At 40.3% G+C, this 17,286-nt stretch overlaps 2 protein-coding genes across 2 annotated transcripts in view; both read left to right on the top strand.

Annotated features, from left to right (window-relative positions):
* Positions 1-1,037: 1,037 nt before the first annotated feature.
* Positions 1,038-11,533, top strand: LOC108414225 (trypsin-2-like). The gene is made up of 5 exons (XM_017687048.2): positions 1,038-1,172; positions 5,197-5,425; positions 7,756-7,982; positions 9,713-9,837; positions 11,243-11,533. The coding sequence occupies exons 1-5, from the start codon at positions 1,130-1,132 to the stop codon at positions 11,381-11,383; spliced, it is 765 nt and encodes a 254-aa protein (XP_017542537.1). The 5' UTR covers positions 1,038-1,129; the 3' UTR covers positions 11,384-11,533.
* A 2,905-nt stretch (positions 11,534-14,438) lies between these two features.
* Positions 14,439-17,286, top strand: part of LOC108416091 — a 31,072-nt gene continuing 28,224 nt past the window's right edge. The window contains exon 1 of the mRNA XM_037545695.1: positions 14,439-14,507. The gene's annotated coding sequence lies outside the window, so the exon portion shown is untranslated. The remainder of the gene's footprint in view (positions 14,508-17,286) is intronic.

Below are 17,286 nucleotides of genomic sequence, written 5' to 3'. Positions count from 1 at the left end.
AGGTAAAAAAACTGAACCAACAACAGGAAAGACATACACACACCTTCTAAGCCGCTTCTCCTTCTGGGTCGCGGGGGATGCTGGAGCCTATCCCAGCGGTCATCGAGTGGAAGGCAAGATAGACCCTGGACAGGTCACCAGTCCAGCGCAGGGCAGACAGACACATTCACTCCCACCTAGGGGCCAATTTAGCACGTCTAAACAGCCTGACTGCATGTCTTTGGACTGTTGGGGGAAAACGGAGAACCCGGAGGAACCCCACGCAGGCACAGGGAGGACATGCAGACTCCACACAGAACGGACCCTGGTCGCCCGGCCGGGGACTCGAACCCAGGCCCTCCCTGCTGTGAGGTGACAGCGCTACCTACCACGCCACCTAGGAAAGACACATATAATTAAAATGACATCTTCATATTCTGGGACGAAATAACTTTCATGTGAAACACTTGGTATAATAATTACCAATAAATACATCGGTGGCAGGACTCAAAAAAAAATCAAGCACGCATCCTTAAAACGTATGATGTTATTGTCCTGCTAGAACATCTAGCACAGACCAGCAAGGCTGATCACCACCAAAACCAGCTGTGTTTCGATGCTGGTATGCCAGCTACCTGCATGACCATGCTAGGGTGGCCACCTAAACCAGAGCCAGATACCAGGATACCAGGTGAGACCAGCATGAAATGCTTGCTGGTCTGTGCTGGTTTTTCAGCAGGGCGGACAACATTTCAGAGTAGAAGGCAACAGTTTAAAATGACACAGAGCAAAATCCAGTGTTTAGCTGTTAGTATCACACCTGGATTACTCCATCAGCTCAGGTACACCAGTCCTTTAGTGAGGACAGAAGGTGGAGATGTGGAAGGCTGTGAGATTTAAAAAGGAGAAACTTACTGTAGGACAGAAAGCACTGCCCATTTGAATCATTCCTGAACTTCAAACCCTGGCAGCATCTCAAAAATGAGTTTTTTTTCTTTCATGAACAACAAAACAAACAAACAAACAAACAAACACACTGTTAATCGAGCAACCTAAGCTTCACGTGGCTGAGGAGAGATTAGGCATGATGGAAATTTATCCTGTGCAGTAATGTTACTCAGACATTTTCTTCTTCAGCAGAAGGAGCCAAATGGAGACGTTTGCTTTTCTGCATCTTCTGCTTTTGGCAACAGGTAGGTTAAGATTATTGCCTCATTAAGTACTGAACACGCTTTGAATGTGCAGCTTAATAATCTAATACTCTTATCAGTCTTCATTTTTTTCTGTAATTCTCTTTGGAAGAATGCTCGTCACCCAGTCATCTCGACCAGGCTTAAATTGACGTTTTCGACAACTTCTTGTTCGAATTTTCCCGTTCCACCTTAAATCGAGCGGCAGGGTCAAGTCTGTCGCCTGAGGCTGCTGCGCCATTTAAGGTGGAACTGGGAAATTCAATACGAACAGATAAAAAGCAAAACACGAAGCGGCGGTTTACACGCATAATGTTATATATATATATATATATATATATATATATATATATATATATATATATATATATATACACACGTTGGCAGCAAGTGTTAATGTCAGACAATAGTATATTAGACAGAGAATAATATATAAAAAGCAGTTTCTGACTTACTAATAATCGAGGATAGAGACGTTTCCCCTCAGCTCTTCTGTGGCTTAGCTAGTTAGCAACTTCAGGCCCTGAGTTAACGTTCCTCTGAAAAGACAGTAACATATCTGTTTTTGCCTTAAGATGCATAAATATACACAAAAATTGTTTATATCCAAGCAAAATAGGTGGTTATAATAGTGAACAACCTCCAAGGAACTTGACGTTTTGTGGCGTTAACTAACGCCGCTAACAGTAACCGTTAGCCGCTGTGCTAACCGTTCACTGAGGTAAAACATTCTGTACGTTAGCCAGGTAGCTAACGGCACTTCAGTCCCGGAGTTCTCTGAAATCATGGTGAAATATCAGTGTTTGGGCGTTAAAATGCATACACACCTATAAAGAAACGCTTTAAATGGTTTAGATCTCAGAGGCACAGCAAATATGTGATTATATTAGTGACCAGCCTCTGAGGAAATCGATGTTTTGAGTTAGCTAGCGCCGCTAACGCTACCCCGATAACAATAACCGTTAGCCGTTGTGCTAACCGTTCTCTGAGGTGAGAATCCAGATATTTCAGTTTACTTGTTTGTTTTAGCCTAGTTTTCACTTCTTGAAGCTTCTTTATTAGTAAAAACAAGCCCCAAAACCAGTTTTAAGGCCACCCAAGAGGAAATCTGAGAGGAAGTACGGTAAACGCCCCTATTAAGCTCACTTACCCATTAAGCACACTTGCAACTTTGAACACAAATTATGCTAATACAAAATAGTTATTATCCTGCTTGATAACTAAATCAAGACGTGTAGTTGTTTTTTAAAATATTCCATGCAATTTAAAGCCAGTCATACTGCTGCATATTCTGACAACATCCTGTCAATGTTCCCTCTTCTCGGCGGTCATTTTGAAAGCCACATGAAAACTGTGATCTGGAGAGACCCCTCAGATTTAGAAAATTTTAATATACAGCAACTTTTAATTTGGGTAAGTATGACAAATTTTTACAAATTTAAGATATTAATGGTTTTAACACAACCTAGCACAAGTTAGAACTTGGATGTAGGAGAAAGTTACAGTAAATTCAAAAGACAGTTTTATAGGGTTTTAGCAAATGCCGCAATTCCTTGTTAGCATGCTAGTCATACGAGATTGCTGCAGACACCAATATATTAAATCACACATGATAATTTCTTGTGTTTAACTATTATTTATTTCCAAATGGATGAGAAATAATATTTGTAGATTGCAGGATTTTTTAAAGATTTTGTATTTTTGTATTGTATTTTATTTTTACATGAGCTTAAAGGCTACAGCAGCATAAAAACTGGAGTGCATTAATGTGAGCACATTGGAAAAAAGCTTAAGTATAAACATATAATCAGTATTTCTAGCTTGACTACAAACAGTATATGATTATATACATGGTAAAGAACATTTTTGTGACAAAATACTGATGTTAAAATAAAGTCCATTATATTTTAAATGCGAAAGTATTGCTGTCCCCATTAAGCTCAGGGTGCTCCCTTTAAGCTCACTTACATAGACTGCCTATCTGAATAGTTCATTAATGGTCTAAAAACAATCATTGTCAGTTTTCTGTGTAAATTAAGGTAAAATAATTAGCAATATCTTATTTTTACAAAGTTAAGATGACAAAACCAAGACGGAACTACAGCTCCTGCCCAAAGATGAAGGAGGCATGTCGCCTATATAAAGAGGGTACGATCCGGAACATAACTCCAAACAAAAAGCAGACCATCAAAAAACAGAGAATAAGCACATTAAAGTATGGAGAATCCTTACCCTCTCCAGAAGTCATGGCCAGGCTAGAGGAGAATGAAAAGCGGAAGGAAACGGAACAATCCAAAGATGGAAAGAAGGAAAACAAGAAAAGGAAAGCTGAAACAGATGGAAAGAAAACAAAGAAAAGGAAGTTGACAAACACAGAAAATGTTCCACCTGAGCCATCCTTAGTTATAGAGCCAGATGTGTACTATGCCATTATGTTCACCTCTCCACCAGCCTATTACATTGGGCGGCCCATGAATGTCTCTGCACCTCCTGATGGAGAACAGTATGTTGTGAAATTTCTGAGCAGGGGCCCAAACAATACATACGTGCTGCCAGTTAGAGACAGAATTGAAAATGTTGAGAAGAGATTCTTCCTGTGCAGGGCACAATTAGGTGGTGCTGGGCCCCTCAACTTAAGGAACTTTGAGGAATTTGAAAAAAATGTTCAAGGCACAGTTAAAAGCAAAGGGAGTGTGAGTGGTCATTTTAGTGAGTGTACTAAGGGTACTAACGTTTTCGTGTGTTGGCTTATATCTTTTAGGGCATCTGGTTATGGTTACATGAATTTTCATAAAAAATATTTCATTCACAATAACTTTCCTCTCATATTATTATTGTTGTGGTTTTCCAGAATATAATCAAGTCACTTTTGCATAAGTTTTCAGTGAGATCAAACAACTTTCCATGTCTAAATTCAATTTAAAATAAAAATAATTTAAATTATTTACATTAACAATAATTTTAAATGTACAATATTCTTGTGAGCTTAATTGGAACAGGGGTTCCAGAATGTACCCATTAAGCACACCTCAGACTTTTGACTTTTAAACTTTAATAACTTTATTATAAATTATAAAACTAATAACGTTAAAATTAACATTGCTACATGAGAGATTAATATTTCATTTTAACTTAACATCTCCTGCTAAACAGAATGACTTTTGCTTTAAATACGTCAAATTTTAGATTTGGGTGAGCTTAATAGGGGCGTTTACCCTATGAGAAGTGAAGCTGGAGGCAAACCTGTTAAAGGGGAAATTTACCCATTTTTCCTACATTCTTAACAATTCAGACTTTAAGATGTGAAGTCAGAGTGGTTTGATGTGAAGGGTTCATTGTAGAAAAGCTGGGTCTTCTGAGTTTTATATGTAACATTGAAGGTGAAGTAGTCATATCCCAAACATAACATTTTCTTTGGGGACTTTTGCTTTACAATTAAGTCAAGCGATAGTTTTTTAAATCCCACAAACGGGGAAATTCCACCTCCGCATTTAACCCATCCGTAAAGTGAAACACCACATACACACTATTGAATACACACACACTAGTGAGAACTGAGCACACTTGCCCGGAGCGGTGGGCAGCCCTATCCACGGCGCCCGGGGAGCAGTTGGGGGTTAGGTGTCTTGCTCAAGGACACCTCAGTCATGGACTGTTGGCGCTGGTGATCGAACCGGCAACCTTCAGCCCACGACTGCCCTCATATGCCGTGCACATACCCCTCAGCAATGGATAGATTAAAATTAATGGATTAAAATGCATTTTAGGCCTAAAATTAGTCACAAAACAATCATAAAACAACATGTCAGACATCAGGCAGCATTTTCACAGCCATTTCATGTCATAACTTTCTGTGAGGGAGCTTTTAAATTCCATGTTTATTATGAAAGGGTAAAATGTCTTATTTATTTACATTTTACACAGCTTTTTTTTTTAATTGGGGTTGTAAAATAATAATAATAAGTAATAATAATAATAAATGACAAGATGTTTTGGAAAGTGATTGACTGTTGAATGTGTTTACCAGGTGCATCGGCCTATGCATGTAAGGATCCTGGCCTGCAGTGCAGCATTGTGGATCATCCGTACCACGTGCGTTTGGTTCAGCAGTTGCTGGATGATCCCGACATTCTTCCACTAGTCGGGTTAATCCAGCCGTTCTTGATCTGCAGCGGGACTCTAATTCATGAACGATGGGTTCTGAGTGCTGGAGACTGTTACTATGAGCCAAACGCCGCGTACATTGGACAGAAAGTGTGGGTGAAAACCACCGATTTGCAGTTTTTGACTGGGTCTATAAGACCTACAGCCAAGATAGCTTCCATTTTAATGTAGTGATATGGTGTAATGCTCTGATGAGCCAGTCTGTCACATGTTTACTGCCCCCTAGTTTGACCGTATTGCATTGATCTGCAGGGATTCACTCTTAATCCTGCATACACTGTGCACTTTTCCCTTGTTTTTAAGTCTGATTTGGTCATTGCTGACTAAACTTGAGAATTGGGCCAAAATTCAGCTCCACTGGCCGTCATGTGACATGCAGTTTGAGGGGGGGATCAATGCCCATTATCTTCCCAAATGGGCTCTGGTTTAGCAGTCAGGCAATCGGATGGATTTCATGTCTGAAATTTTAGTTGCTTGTCTTGCCGTTTGAGCAGATCTCGGCAATCGGTTTCTCTGAAAGCTGCACAGAAATCACAGAAATACTTTTTTCGTGTAATGTTGCTCTACACTGAACATACGTATCAAAGTAGAGACAAAAAGTTGTCATTTGCAATAACAAAGTCGACTTTGCTCAGTTTCACTGAATGGAATTGCGAGGTATAAAAGGTAGTACAGCGATTTTTTTTTTAAAAACGGGTCTTGTGAAATAGACTGTAGAGATATTGTATTGCAGAGGTCTTTCATTAAAATTCAGTAATGACCAGTCAAAGAAAAATTCCTAAAGTAGAGGACCAGAGCATCATACCGTCTAATCTGCATCATGGCTCAGTACCATACACTGTTTACTGAAGTAGCCGAGTAGGAATATCAGCATCTTATACAGTCAACAGCTGAATATCAGATCAAATAAAGTCCAGTTCAGTCAGATTTCAACAACATTTACTGAACATCAGATCAAATAAAGTCCAGTTGGGTCAGATTTCAACAACATTTACTGAACATCAGATCAAATAAAGTCCAGTTGGGTCAGATTTCAACAACATTTACTGAACATCAGATCAAATAAAGTCCAGTTCAGTCAGATTTCAACAACATTTACTGAACATCAGATCAAATAAAGTCCAGTTGGGTCAGATTTCAACAACATTTACTGAACATCAGATCAAATAAAGTCCAGTTGGGTCAGATTTCAACAACATTTACTGAACATCAGATCAAATAAAGTCCAGTTGGGTCAGATTTCAACAACATTTACTGAACATCAGATCAAATAAAGTCCAGTTCAGTCAGATTTCAACAACATTTACTGAACATCAGATCAAATAAAGTCCAGTTGGGTCAGATTTCAACAACATTTACTGAACATCAGATCAAATAAAGTCCAGTTGGGTCAGATTTCAACAACATTTACTGAACATCAGATCAAATAAAGTCCAGTTTTCTCTTTTTAGATCACGTCATGTGGAATAACTTCCCTCTGACTCACTTTCTTCTCTGACTGCTGTTTCTCTCCTCGTCCCTCCCCTGTGTGGCGTCACTCACTCGAGTCTCAGAGCTCATCATAATGCACAGATCTGATTGGCTGAGTAGCGTGACGTGTGATAATTACAGTGCATGTGATTGGTCTGGGAGTCTGGCTGCTAAAGCTACCGTAAAGGCTAGGAAAGTTACGCCGACCCAGGTCCGCATAGGACAGCATCTGGGTCTGGACTCGGACTGCGGTCTGCCTCTGCTGTGTTGTCTTACCATGTATGTCACTACAGTGTGGCACAAGCTCCCAAAGCAGCTGTAGCGTTTTTTATTGTGTAACATGTAAACGATGTTCACTGTCTTTGTTGATAACAGAGCCTTACATTGAGCAGTTTTTAATTACTCAATTACCTTTAGTTGATCAGGCCTTCAGGAGCGTCTGAACGGAGGAATCGGGTGGATCTGATTTAGAGCTGATATGTTTTTCTATTTAATTGTTGGAAACAAAAGTGGACCAATTCAAAAAGTACAACCTAGTCACCTAGTTGATGTCACTAGATTGTTTTACCAGAGAGCTTGTAGAGAGGAGAATTCCCACTCTGCAGTGTCTTCCGGTTTTCTCAAACGCTAGGCTCCCGAATGAGTCCAAAATGAATGGGTTGATATGGAGCATTTGAGCAAAATCATAGTTTATCAGTGCTTAAACATTTTTAATGTAAAATAATACATTCATTTCCTGAACAGCGTAAAACATTTTAACACCGCTGTTATGTTTTTAAGAGCTTTTAAACTCAAGTTATAGGAGCTTAATCCCGCTCTAGCATTAATATTATTTAACATTGATAAAATGATTGATTATATATTTTGGTAATAAGCACTCTTATAGTTATACAGGTCAAAGAGAATCAGTGTTTGTCTTTACTCTGTGTCTGTTTTGTGCATCTCTCTCTAGAAAACCTTTAAGGGTGAGATTCGGCTCCCGACCTGGCGAAAATCAAGTGATTCCACACGAAAACATCAGGAAGTTCAGCAGCGATTCAAACATCATGCTGGTTAAACTTCCTGAGACTGTGAGGAACATCGTCACTGCACAGCTTCCAACATCTTGCACTCATCCAAAGATTGGAGAGACGCTCCTTGGACTCAGTTGTCATTGCACAGCGTATGACTCAGATACAGGTGAGAAACTGTGCTTCTTCTACTCCACAGATCTGATGACTATCAAGCCCTTCATGACTGTCTGGCATTCAGATGTCAGGAAAATATGAGAATATGCCTGGGGTCATCATAAGTGATCAAAACCCAGTTATTTGTTATTATACAACAGGTAGTTCCTGCTGATTGGTTGAGAAGCGTTCTAACGGTGCTGTTATTTCCCCATTATATCACAGGTTTTCCACAAACACTGTATCCCTCTGCTGAGACGAGAGTTTGTGCTGCTTACTTTGCACACAAACAGAAAACGGACACTGTTAAGATCATATTTCACCGACAGCCGATTTGGTTCGACTCTGAAGATGAGACGACACTAAATTCCCAAACTGTCGTCTCCACTGAGCAGCTTTTCAGTCGGCAGCTGTGACGGAAGAACAGCTGAACAACCTGGGATCAGCCAGAAATGAACCCAACACCATTCGCCAGACGTGTCTGATCTTCAGAGTCGGACCAAAGTCGGATTTTGTCTTTGGGGCAAATGAATCAGATTTCTGAAAATCACTGCTATTACAGTCTGTGGTAAACAAAAAGACTCAGAACGCGATGTTTTGTCATATTTTTCCACTGAGTGTAACTGACTTACATCATTCTTAAGGACCTGAAATATGAATATGAATGCTAATAGCAAGCTACCACACCTGTGCACTGATGTTGCATGATAATAACATCTGTAGAGCCCTTAAGTTCTATTACACGCTTGAGAACAGCTCAACCAGTTTGCATTGAAGTCCCTGAATAATGAACCTTTGTATGTAATAAGTCTGGGATGTTGAGGAGTCAAACTTGTATTTACAGTATTAGATATCAATCTCAGCTCTAAACCCGCTCTAACTACCACACTGGACAAGGCCTGCTGGTTTGTGTGGGGTATTTTGGTGAGGCCAGTCTTATGACGTCATTTCAGTGCACAGCAGTTTTAGCTCACATGCGGGAAAAATTCATATTTCAGCTTCTTAACAACCTCATAATTCAAGATCCTACAACACTCTTAGGGCAAATGTATGCAGGACAGAACATATTAGCTTTGGAACCTTCTTGTTTAGTGCAGGGTGTGAAGATCACACAAAACATACAAAATACCCAGTATAGTAAGAAGTACCAAACCATAGCAAAAAAAAAAAGACCTAATATAGCACAAAACTACAAACCCATACCAAAAACTACTAAATGTACCAAGAACGGCCAAACCATAGCAAGAGATACCAAACCACACCCAGAACTACCAGACCATACCAGAAACTGCCAAGCCATACAGATAGCTATCAAACCTCAGAACAAACTACCAAACCAGACCAAATACCACCAAAACTGTACCAAAACTATCAAGAGCTATCAGATCATACCAATCCAACCAGATCAACCAATCCAAACCAGACCTAAACCATAGCTGGCTGGCTAGTTTCTGAGCAGAAAGCATGTTTATCTTCTCTGGTTTAGGCAGGTTTCTGTGGTGTGTCACCACTGCTGTGCTTGACGGGGGAAACATCCCCGGGTAATGATTAAGAGGGTCCTCAGGCTATCAGAGTGAGGATCAGCCTGTAGTCTGTTTTTACGGATCCTTCTATCTGTACACAGTTAAAACATGCGGAGGCGCTGTGGTTGTAGTGCAGAAAATCGACCTGCATCGTCTGTGAATTAGGTGTGTGCTGAACTGTTGGTAGAATGTTTGTGCTTGTGTATGTTTTGTTTTTCAGCTAAGGTCACTCTGTATTGCGTGGAACGCAACATCACTACTTGTGGTGATCCAAAGAAGACAAGTTCTCAGCTTTCCTTCTGCGCCAGAGCCATCATGAGCATTAGTCCATTCCTCACCTGTCCAGTAAGTCATCGCCAACTTTGACTGGACTGTGTTTCCCTAATTTCTCAGCAGTGATGGTCAGTTCCTCTGCTGTAGTTGGTGCAGTGGGCTGCTGTGGACCGGAGTGGCTGATTATAGTGAAATATTATTTTTCTGCTGAACACAAAGCTAAACACACTTCATTAGTCTGGAAAAGCTTCATAAGAGACTGAACTAGTTCTAAACTAGTGACCTGCAGCTAAAGTGCTTTTACTGTGCACAGCCTCCTAAAAAGGAAGCGTCGGCTGCTTTGACGCTTTGCTTTAACTGTTATAAATGACGCCTGGTCAACTGTTTCTTTGAGGTTGTAGTTTATAAATGAATAGGTGTGAAACCTTTAGCTAGTACATGCCTTCACTGTAGAACGTTAAGCCCAGTGTTTCCCAGAGTTTCTCAGTCCTGAAGTTCCCACAACCTGCACGTCACACTTGATTCAGCTCAGAAATGCAGATTAGTTAGATAAGTTTTTGTAAACTGCAAGGTTGTGTAGTTTGTAGAGGACAGCATCTTCTCTAGCTCCAGCTGTGGGAGTGAGTAAAAGGTTTCCAGGCTCTTTTCTACTGCTGTGTTTTGTTTTGTATCAGCCAAGTCAGATGACAGCCAAGCTGGATTTGATACTGTGGGTTGAATTTGTCGTCTAATATTTTCAATTTTATTATTAAAGAAGTCCATAAAAACTTCACTGGTGAGAGTTGCTGGGATTTCTGGTTCAGTACCTGTCTGATTTTGTGTGATTTGGGAAATCACATTAAACAGAACTCTAGGATTATACTTATTATTCTCGATCAGCGAGGCCAGATATGCTGAGCGAGCTTCAGTGAGAGCATTTCTATCCTCTATAAGGCCGTCCTTCCAGGCAGAGTGGAACACTTCCAGCTTGGTTTGACGCCATTTCCGCTCTAATTTCCGAGCTGTTTGTTTTAAGGTCCGGGTTTTATCGTTGTACCGTGGGGCTTTTTCTGCCTTATTCTTTTTATTTTAAGTGGCACCACGTTTTCTAAAGTGGATCAAAAGGTATTTTCTAAATAATCGGTTAGTAAATCTAGCTCCATTGGGTCTGATGGAGTGGAGACTGGGGTTGATAGCTCTGGGAGATTTTCTATAAATTGTAGGGCAGTAAACGGTTTTATAGAGCAGAGCGTTTCACACCAAACTACTCTGAATGACTTTGTTTACATTAAACCATTTAATTATGCAGGACTAAATATATCAGTGGACTTTGCCCTTAAGGCCTGATCAGGTTAATTTAGAGGAAAACATCTATAAAATTGTTTATGGTCTCTCTCTCTCTCTCTCTCTCTCTCTGTCTCTCTCTCTCTCTCTCTCTCTCTCTCTCTCTCTCTCTCTCTCTCTCTCTCTCTCTCTCTCTCTTATGCACGTCATAAAGGATGATTCTGGTGGACCCCTTCTGAGGAGAGAAGGCTCTGCTGATGTTGTATATGGAGTGAAGATCTCAGATGACAACTTCATGGACGTCTGTGCTGATGCTGTCAGGCAGTGGATTCATGAGACCATTAATGAAGGATAAACCAGCTGGATCTGAACTCTTGAAGACGATGCCATTACAGGCATAATGGCTTCCTGCTCCTGGAGGAACATTTACATATTTACACCTACATGTCTTCTGAGTTTGAATACGGAAAGTTGATGATGGTGTAATAAAGATAAATCAGAAAAATGTGTTTTCTCTGGGGACGGTCACTGCAAACCCATTACAAAATGACATCAGTTTACATTTTAGGCCAAAACTTTATCTCAAAACGAGCAGAAAACAGTGTCTCAGGCATCAGGCAGCGTCTTCATAAGCTCCGGTCAGGTCTGGGCAGCGATCCTTGCTGAGGACTTTAACATCCAGACACCTCAGGTCCTTCAACACCCGGACCTGCCATACACATTTAAAAGTACTGTAAGAATCTCGCAGCAGATTATAAACATGGTTCTACTGACTGGTTGTTCCGGCAGGCTGGCAGTGTTTCACATTAGAGTCATACAGCTTGTGTTCTCCACCTCATGGAGCTTCTTTAACTGTGTTGTAATGACAGGCGGCTGGTTTGACCGCAGTCTTTAATGAGGAATGTCAGCATGATGCTACTTTTCTCAAGCTGTTAGCTGATCAGTTCATACTTTGTTCACATGATGGCTGTATGTCATACATTCATTTGAACGCACACAAGGATTAATTACAGACTCTAAACCTGGATTAATCAGAGTCTGAGTATCTCAACCTGGATTAATCACAGTCTGAGTATCTAAACCTGGATTAATCACAGTCTGAGTATCTAAATCTGGTTTGATCACAATCTGAGTATCTAAATCTGGATTAATCTCAGTCTGAATATCTAAACTGGCATTAAAGACAGTCTGAGTATCCAAACCTGGATTAATCAGAGTCTGAGTATCTAAACCTGGATTAATCACAGTTTGAGTATCTAAAACTGGATTATTCACAGTCTGAGTATCTAAACCTGGATTAATCACAGTCTGAGTATCTAAACCTGGATTAATCACAGGATTATTCACAGTCTGAGTATCTAAACCTGGATTATTCACAGTCTGAGTATCTTAAACTGAGCTTTTTATTAATGCTTAAAAAATAAATAACTGGAATAACTGGATGTGGAATGGATAATTGAGTGGTTTCACTTTTGCACAGTACAGAATGTGCGAGCAGTTTACAAAATGGTCAACCCAAGATTCAGCACTATTTGATGCCTAGCGCCATCTGCTAGACAGAAACTACACTGAATATTTAAAAGTATTATTTGACGTTGTTGTAGTGGCCATGTGTAGATTAAGACTAGGAATATCTTGCTGATTTATCAAAGCAGGAGTGAAGCCTCAAGCTACACACAAAACACATTCACCACACTTTCCAAGCTTGTTCTGTTTATTGATATACATAAATGTAGCGGTCAGTTAGTGTGCCTTTCATAGAAACAGTTTATAAAAAGTGTATATCCACCAGTTAGAAGTAGAAAAAATGACATCATGCTTTTGTAAAATTTCATCATACTGTCGCTTCAGAGCTGTGCTCGCCCTCAGGGCCCTTCAGACATTCCTTATGTTTGCTCCATCCCAGCTCCTAAAACACACTAACCAAGACATTAAAGGGCCCATATCTTGCATTTTTGAAAGAGTTTGATGTAGTGTATAAACACCATTAAGGGGTCAATATCCTACTTTCCATGCCACTGGAATCAGTGGAAACATTCTGTGAAGCAATGAATCAGTTCATCTATCTGTCAGTCTGATGGACGAGTCTGGGTTTGGTGAATGCCAGGAGAACGTCACCTGCCTGACTGCACTGTGCCAGCTGTAAAGTTTGGTGGAGGAGGGATGATGATATAGAGCTGTTTTTCAGGGATTGATCTAGATCCCTTAGTTCCAGTGAAGGGAATCTTAATGACTCAGCACCAAGACATTTTGGACAACTGTACACTTCCATCTTTGTGGGACCAGTCTGGGGAAGAACCTATACTGTTCCTGCGTAACCCAGTGACCCAAGCAGCTCCATAAAGGCCTGGCTGGGTGAGTTTGGTGTGGAAGAACTTGATTGGCCCTCACAGAGCCCTGACCTCAACCTTTGGGATGAACTAAAACGGAGATCGTGAGCCAGGCCCTCTAGTCCATCATCGGTGTCCGACCTCATAAATGCTCTTCCGCATGAATGGACACAAATTCCCGCAAACACTTTCTGAAATCTTGTAGAAGCTTCCCAGAAGAGTGGAAGCTGTTAGAGCTGTAAAGGGGGACCAACTCCATATTAATGCATATAGATTTAGAATGGGATTCATAAAGGCTCCTTGAGTAATGTGTAGGTGTCCCAATACTTTTGTCCCTATAGTGTGTCATCTTAAAACAGCTTGTTTAAAGATGTTATGAAGAGCTTGGAAACATGAATCGACTGTTCTTGGTTAATAAATGCCATAAATCCACTGCAGGGAACAGAATAAAAGACGTGTGAAAATGTAGGACATGAGCCTGAATCCCTGGTACAGCTGGACTGGGAGCTGGATTAGCGTGAACGTGAGAGCTGGTTCAAGATTGGCTGGTTTAAGGCATCGTGAGAGCCAGGGAGCAGAAGCAGTACACAGTCCTCAGTGAAATGCAGCGTAATAAGCTCTGTGGCGGCATCGTCTGCTGGAGTCGTTCATCAGGGAACCAGATCCAGCTGGTTTAGGCTTCACCGATGGTCTCGCTGATCCACTGCCTGACAGGATCAGCACAGACGTCCATGAACCTGTTGCTAGAGATTTGAACTCCACATAGAACATCAGCAGAACCTTCTCTCCTCAGAATGGGTCCACCAGTGTCAGTCTTCATGATGTATAGGAGAGAGAGAAAGAGAGAGAGAGAGATCTACTAGCCACATACTAGACACATAGCAAATGTATCTCAGTCCTAGAGCTTCATTCCAGTGTTTCCCGTTACAGAAGCCAGAAGTGAAAACTGTTCTTCTGAGCCAACCCTGACTTCTCAACCCAGCCAGGGACTTTTTTACTTACTCATAATCCATCAGCCTAAGCTTCACGTGACTGACGAGAAATCAGGCGTGATGGGAATTTATCCTGCGTCATTTTCTTCTTCAGCAAAACACAAGAGGAGCAAAATGGAGACGTTCACTTTTCTGCATCTTCTGCTTTTGGCAACAGGTGAGATTATTGCCTGATTATATAGAGAACACGCTTTAAAGGCACAGCTTAGTGCGCCGAGTCTCTATTAATCTTCAAAGTGTTTGATCTGTAATTTTCTTTAGAGAAAGATCTTGTGAGATCATCATCTCTCAGGCTTCCTTAAACTGCGTGCCATGCAGATATTTGGCAATGCATGGATTTCAAATATATGACACACTGGCAGATATGGAATTCCTTATATTATACGTATATTAGTCACATAGGTCATACATACATGTCCATATATGCCAAGTAAGTTGTTATGTTACATACACAGATGACATAGGAACAATTATATCTGAACTGTTATAATGTACCATGTAAACCCATGTATCAGACATTAATATTTATGTATGGGCTGAAAAGTGAAAACGAAATATGAATATTCTGGCGTTACTGAATTATGAGAACAGGCATAGAAATGCTTTAAATTGTTTACTTCTCACATATGAGCAACATACGTATGTGGTTATAATAGTGACAAACCCCCAAGAAAATAGATGTCTGAGGAGTTTGCTAACTTTACACTGGTAACATTAACTTTGATAATAGCAGCTGTTGCGGTAAGCATTAGTTAGATGTTATGCTAAATGTTCAATGAGGTAAAAAATAAAGTGCAAATCCACAAAACACGAACAATTTTAACTCCTCTATCCAGACATTTCAATTTACAGCTATGTTCTTAGCAGAGTTCTTCACTTTTTGGAATCTAGTTTATTGATAAAACAAGCTCCTAAACAGTGGTGGATGAAGTACACAAACCATGTACTTGAGTTATAGTAGAAATATTACTCCAGTAAAAGTACTTTAGACCTCCACTGGAGTAAAAGTACTAAAGTATTTACCTTCAAACATACTTAAGTATCTTATGTATTAAGTGTAATTATGGCTCTGATGCTCTGAGGAACCAATCTCTGAGGAACGTTTCCAACACCTTGTTGAAAGTGTGACACGAAGATTTAAGGCAGTTCTGAAGGAAAAAGGGGGTCCAACCTTTTACTAGCAAGGTGTACCTAATAAAGTGGCTGGTGAGCGTATGTAGCTCTTCATGATGTGAAGAGTATTTTCAAACAGAGGCAGGTGTGGACTGCAGGCAGGCCAGTCTACCACATGCAGTCCCTTTCTAAGAATCCACACAGTAACACATGCAGAATGTGGTTTATCTTTGTCTTGCTAAAACAAGCTGGGGAATCCCTGAAGAAGATATCAGCAGCGTTTCTGAATGTTGTTCATTTATGGTGTCCACTTTGTGTAGTGGAGTCTTACACTGCCCTGTATTTGGAATTAGAGTCTGGTTAAGTGTGTGTTATGGTTGGGTTAAGTAGACAGTTAAACAGCTTTTATATTTAATTTTAAAATGTAACTTTTGCCCAGTACTGTGTATATCTATCACTCTGTTAATAACCCAAGAGCCATGGGCAAAGTGTTCTCATGCTTATCTTTAGTTTTATTCACTTTCTGTTTGTGTCGTTGTACTTGCAGTGCATAAACTCTAACCGCATCCTGTCATAGACGAGGGTTAAGCACTTTCACGTGCTGCCACAATTTACAATCTCTTCAAAAGTTTCCCACAAGTTGGTTTGCATTACTAAATAGCTTGGCAATAAAAATATATATCTGTTACATTTCAATCTTCATATTTCTCTCTGACCATCTAGCTTGGCTTATATATTCACTATCAAAAAAACTATCAACTATAAAAAATTAAGTATTCAGACCATAGATATTTACTAGGATTATGTTATGATCTATTCATACCCAGTACAGTAACTGTGATAGTGATATGTTAAATACGTACACTATATGGCCAAAGTATGTGGACTACTATTAACTGTTGAATTCAGGTGTGTCAGTCACACTCATTGGCAACAAGTGGACAAAATAGATAGATAGTTTGTCGATAGACAAACACGGGCAGCAGGTGGGTCTCACTGAAGAGCTCAGCGGCTTCAAATGTGTTCATTTCAGTTTATTTTTGCTGGACTGTCAAGTGTGAGTGCTGTTGTTGTGAAATGGAAGTGTCTTAGAGCAACAACAGCTCAGCCATGAAGTGGTACATGACTCAGAGAGCAGGGTCGCCGAGTGTTGAAGTGCATAAAAATGGCTTATTATTTAAGTGTATTTACCATACAATGCCTGCAATCAAGCACATATATATATAAAGGTCACTTGCTGCCCTACTCTGCTGATCAGTCTGAGTCTCCTGTGTTCATAGCGTCTCAGGGCCTCTGGCGGAGTTTTCCTCCGTTTCCATTTTTGTTTGTTCTCAGATCGGCCTTTGGCTCCCTCTCGACTGCTTCTCTCTACTGAAACTCCAGAGGAGTTATCTTCTTCATCTTCTCTGCTCATCACCTCTGACAATAATGACAATAAAGCCTTATCTATCTATCTATCTATCTATCTATCTATCTATCTATCTATCTATCTATCTATCTATCTATCTATCTATCATGTCTGCTCTTCAGTCAGCTTTTCTTGTGTTCCTCCCCTGCTCTTATTCCAGTTTTCATTCATGATTAGATCTTTGTTCATTACATCCATTTCAGCTATGAGACAAGAAAGCAATTCATTCTCAGTAATCTTATGACTAACTGCATGATTTCTGGTACCAATTACCAGATTGGGGCAGTCGTGGGTTGGAGGTCGCTGGTTTTACATGTATTATATGTGTGATGTCTTCAGGGGCTCCTGTTCATCACTTACTCTGAGCTTTATTGTGACATTCAGGCCCATATCCCAATCGTATCTTTTTCTGTAA

The sequence above is a fragment of the Pygocentrus nattereri genome, chromosome 16, assembly GCF_015220715.1.
Source record: "Pygocentrus nattereri isolate fPygNat1 chromosome 16, fPygNat1.pri, whole genome shotgun sequence".
In the NCBI taxonomy this organism is placed as follows: domain Eukaryota; kingdom Metazoa; phylum Chordata; class Actinopteri; order Characiformes; family Serrasalmidae; genus Pygocentrus; species Pygocentrus nattereri.
The sequence above is the reverse complement of the archived record's forward strand: the minus strand, read 5'-3'. Positions and strand labels throughout refer to the sequence as shown.

Coding starts and splice junctions, on each gene's coding strand:
- LOC108414225 (XM_017687048.2), top strand. CDS start 1,130: ATGGAGACGTTTGCTTTTCTGCATCTTCTGCTTTTGGCAACAG. Junction 1,173..5,196: donor TCTTCTGCTTTTGGCAACAG/GTAGGTTAAGAT, acceptor TGTGTTTACCAG/GTGCATCGGCCTATGCATGT. Junction 9,838..11,242: donor GTCCATTCCTCACCTGTCCA/GTAAGTCATCGC, acceptor CACGTCATAAAG/GATGATTCTGGTGGACCCCT.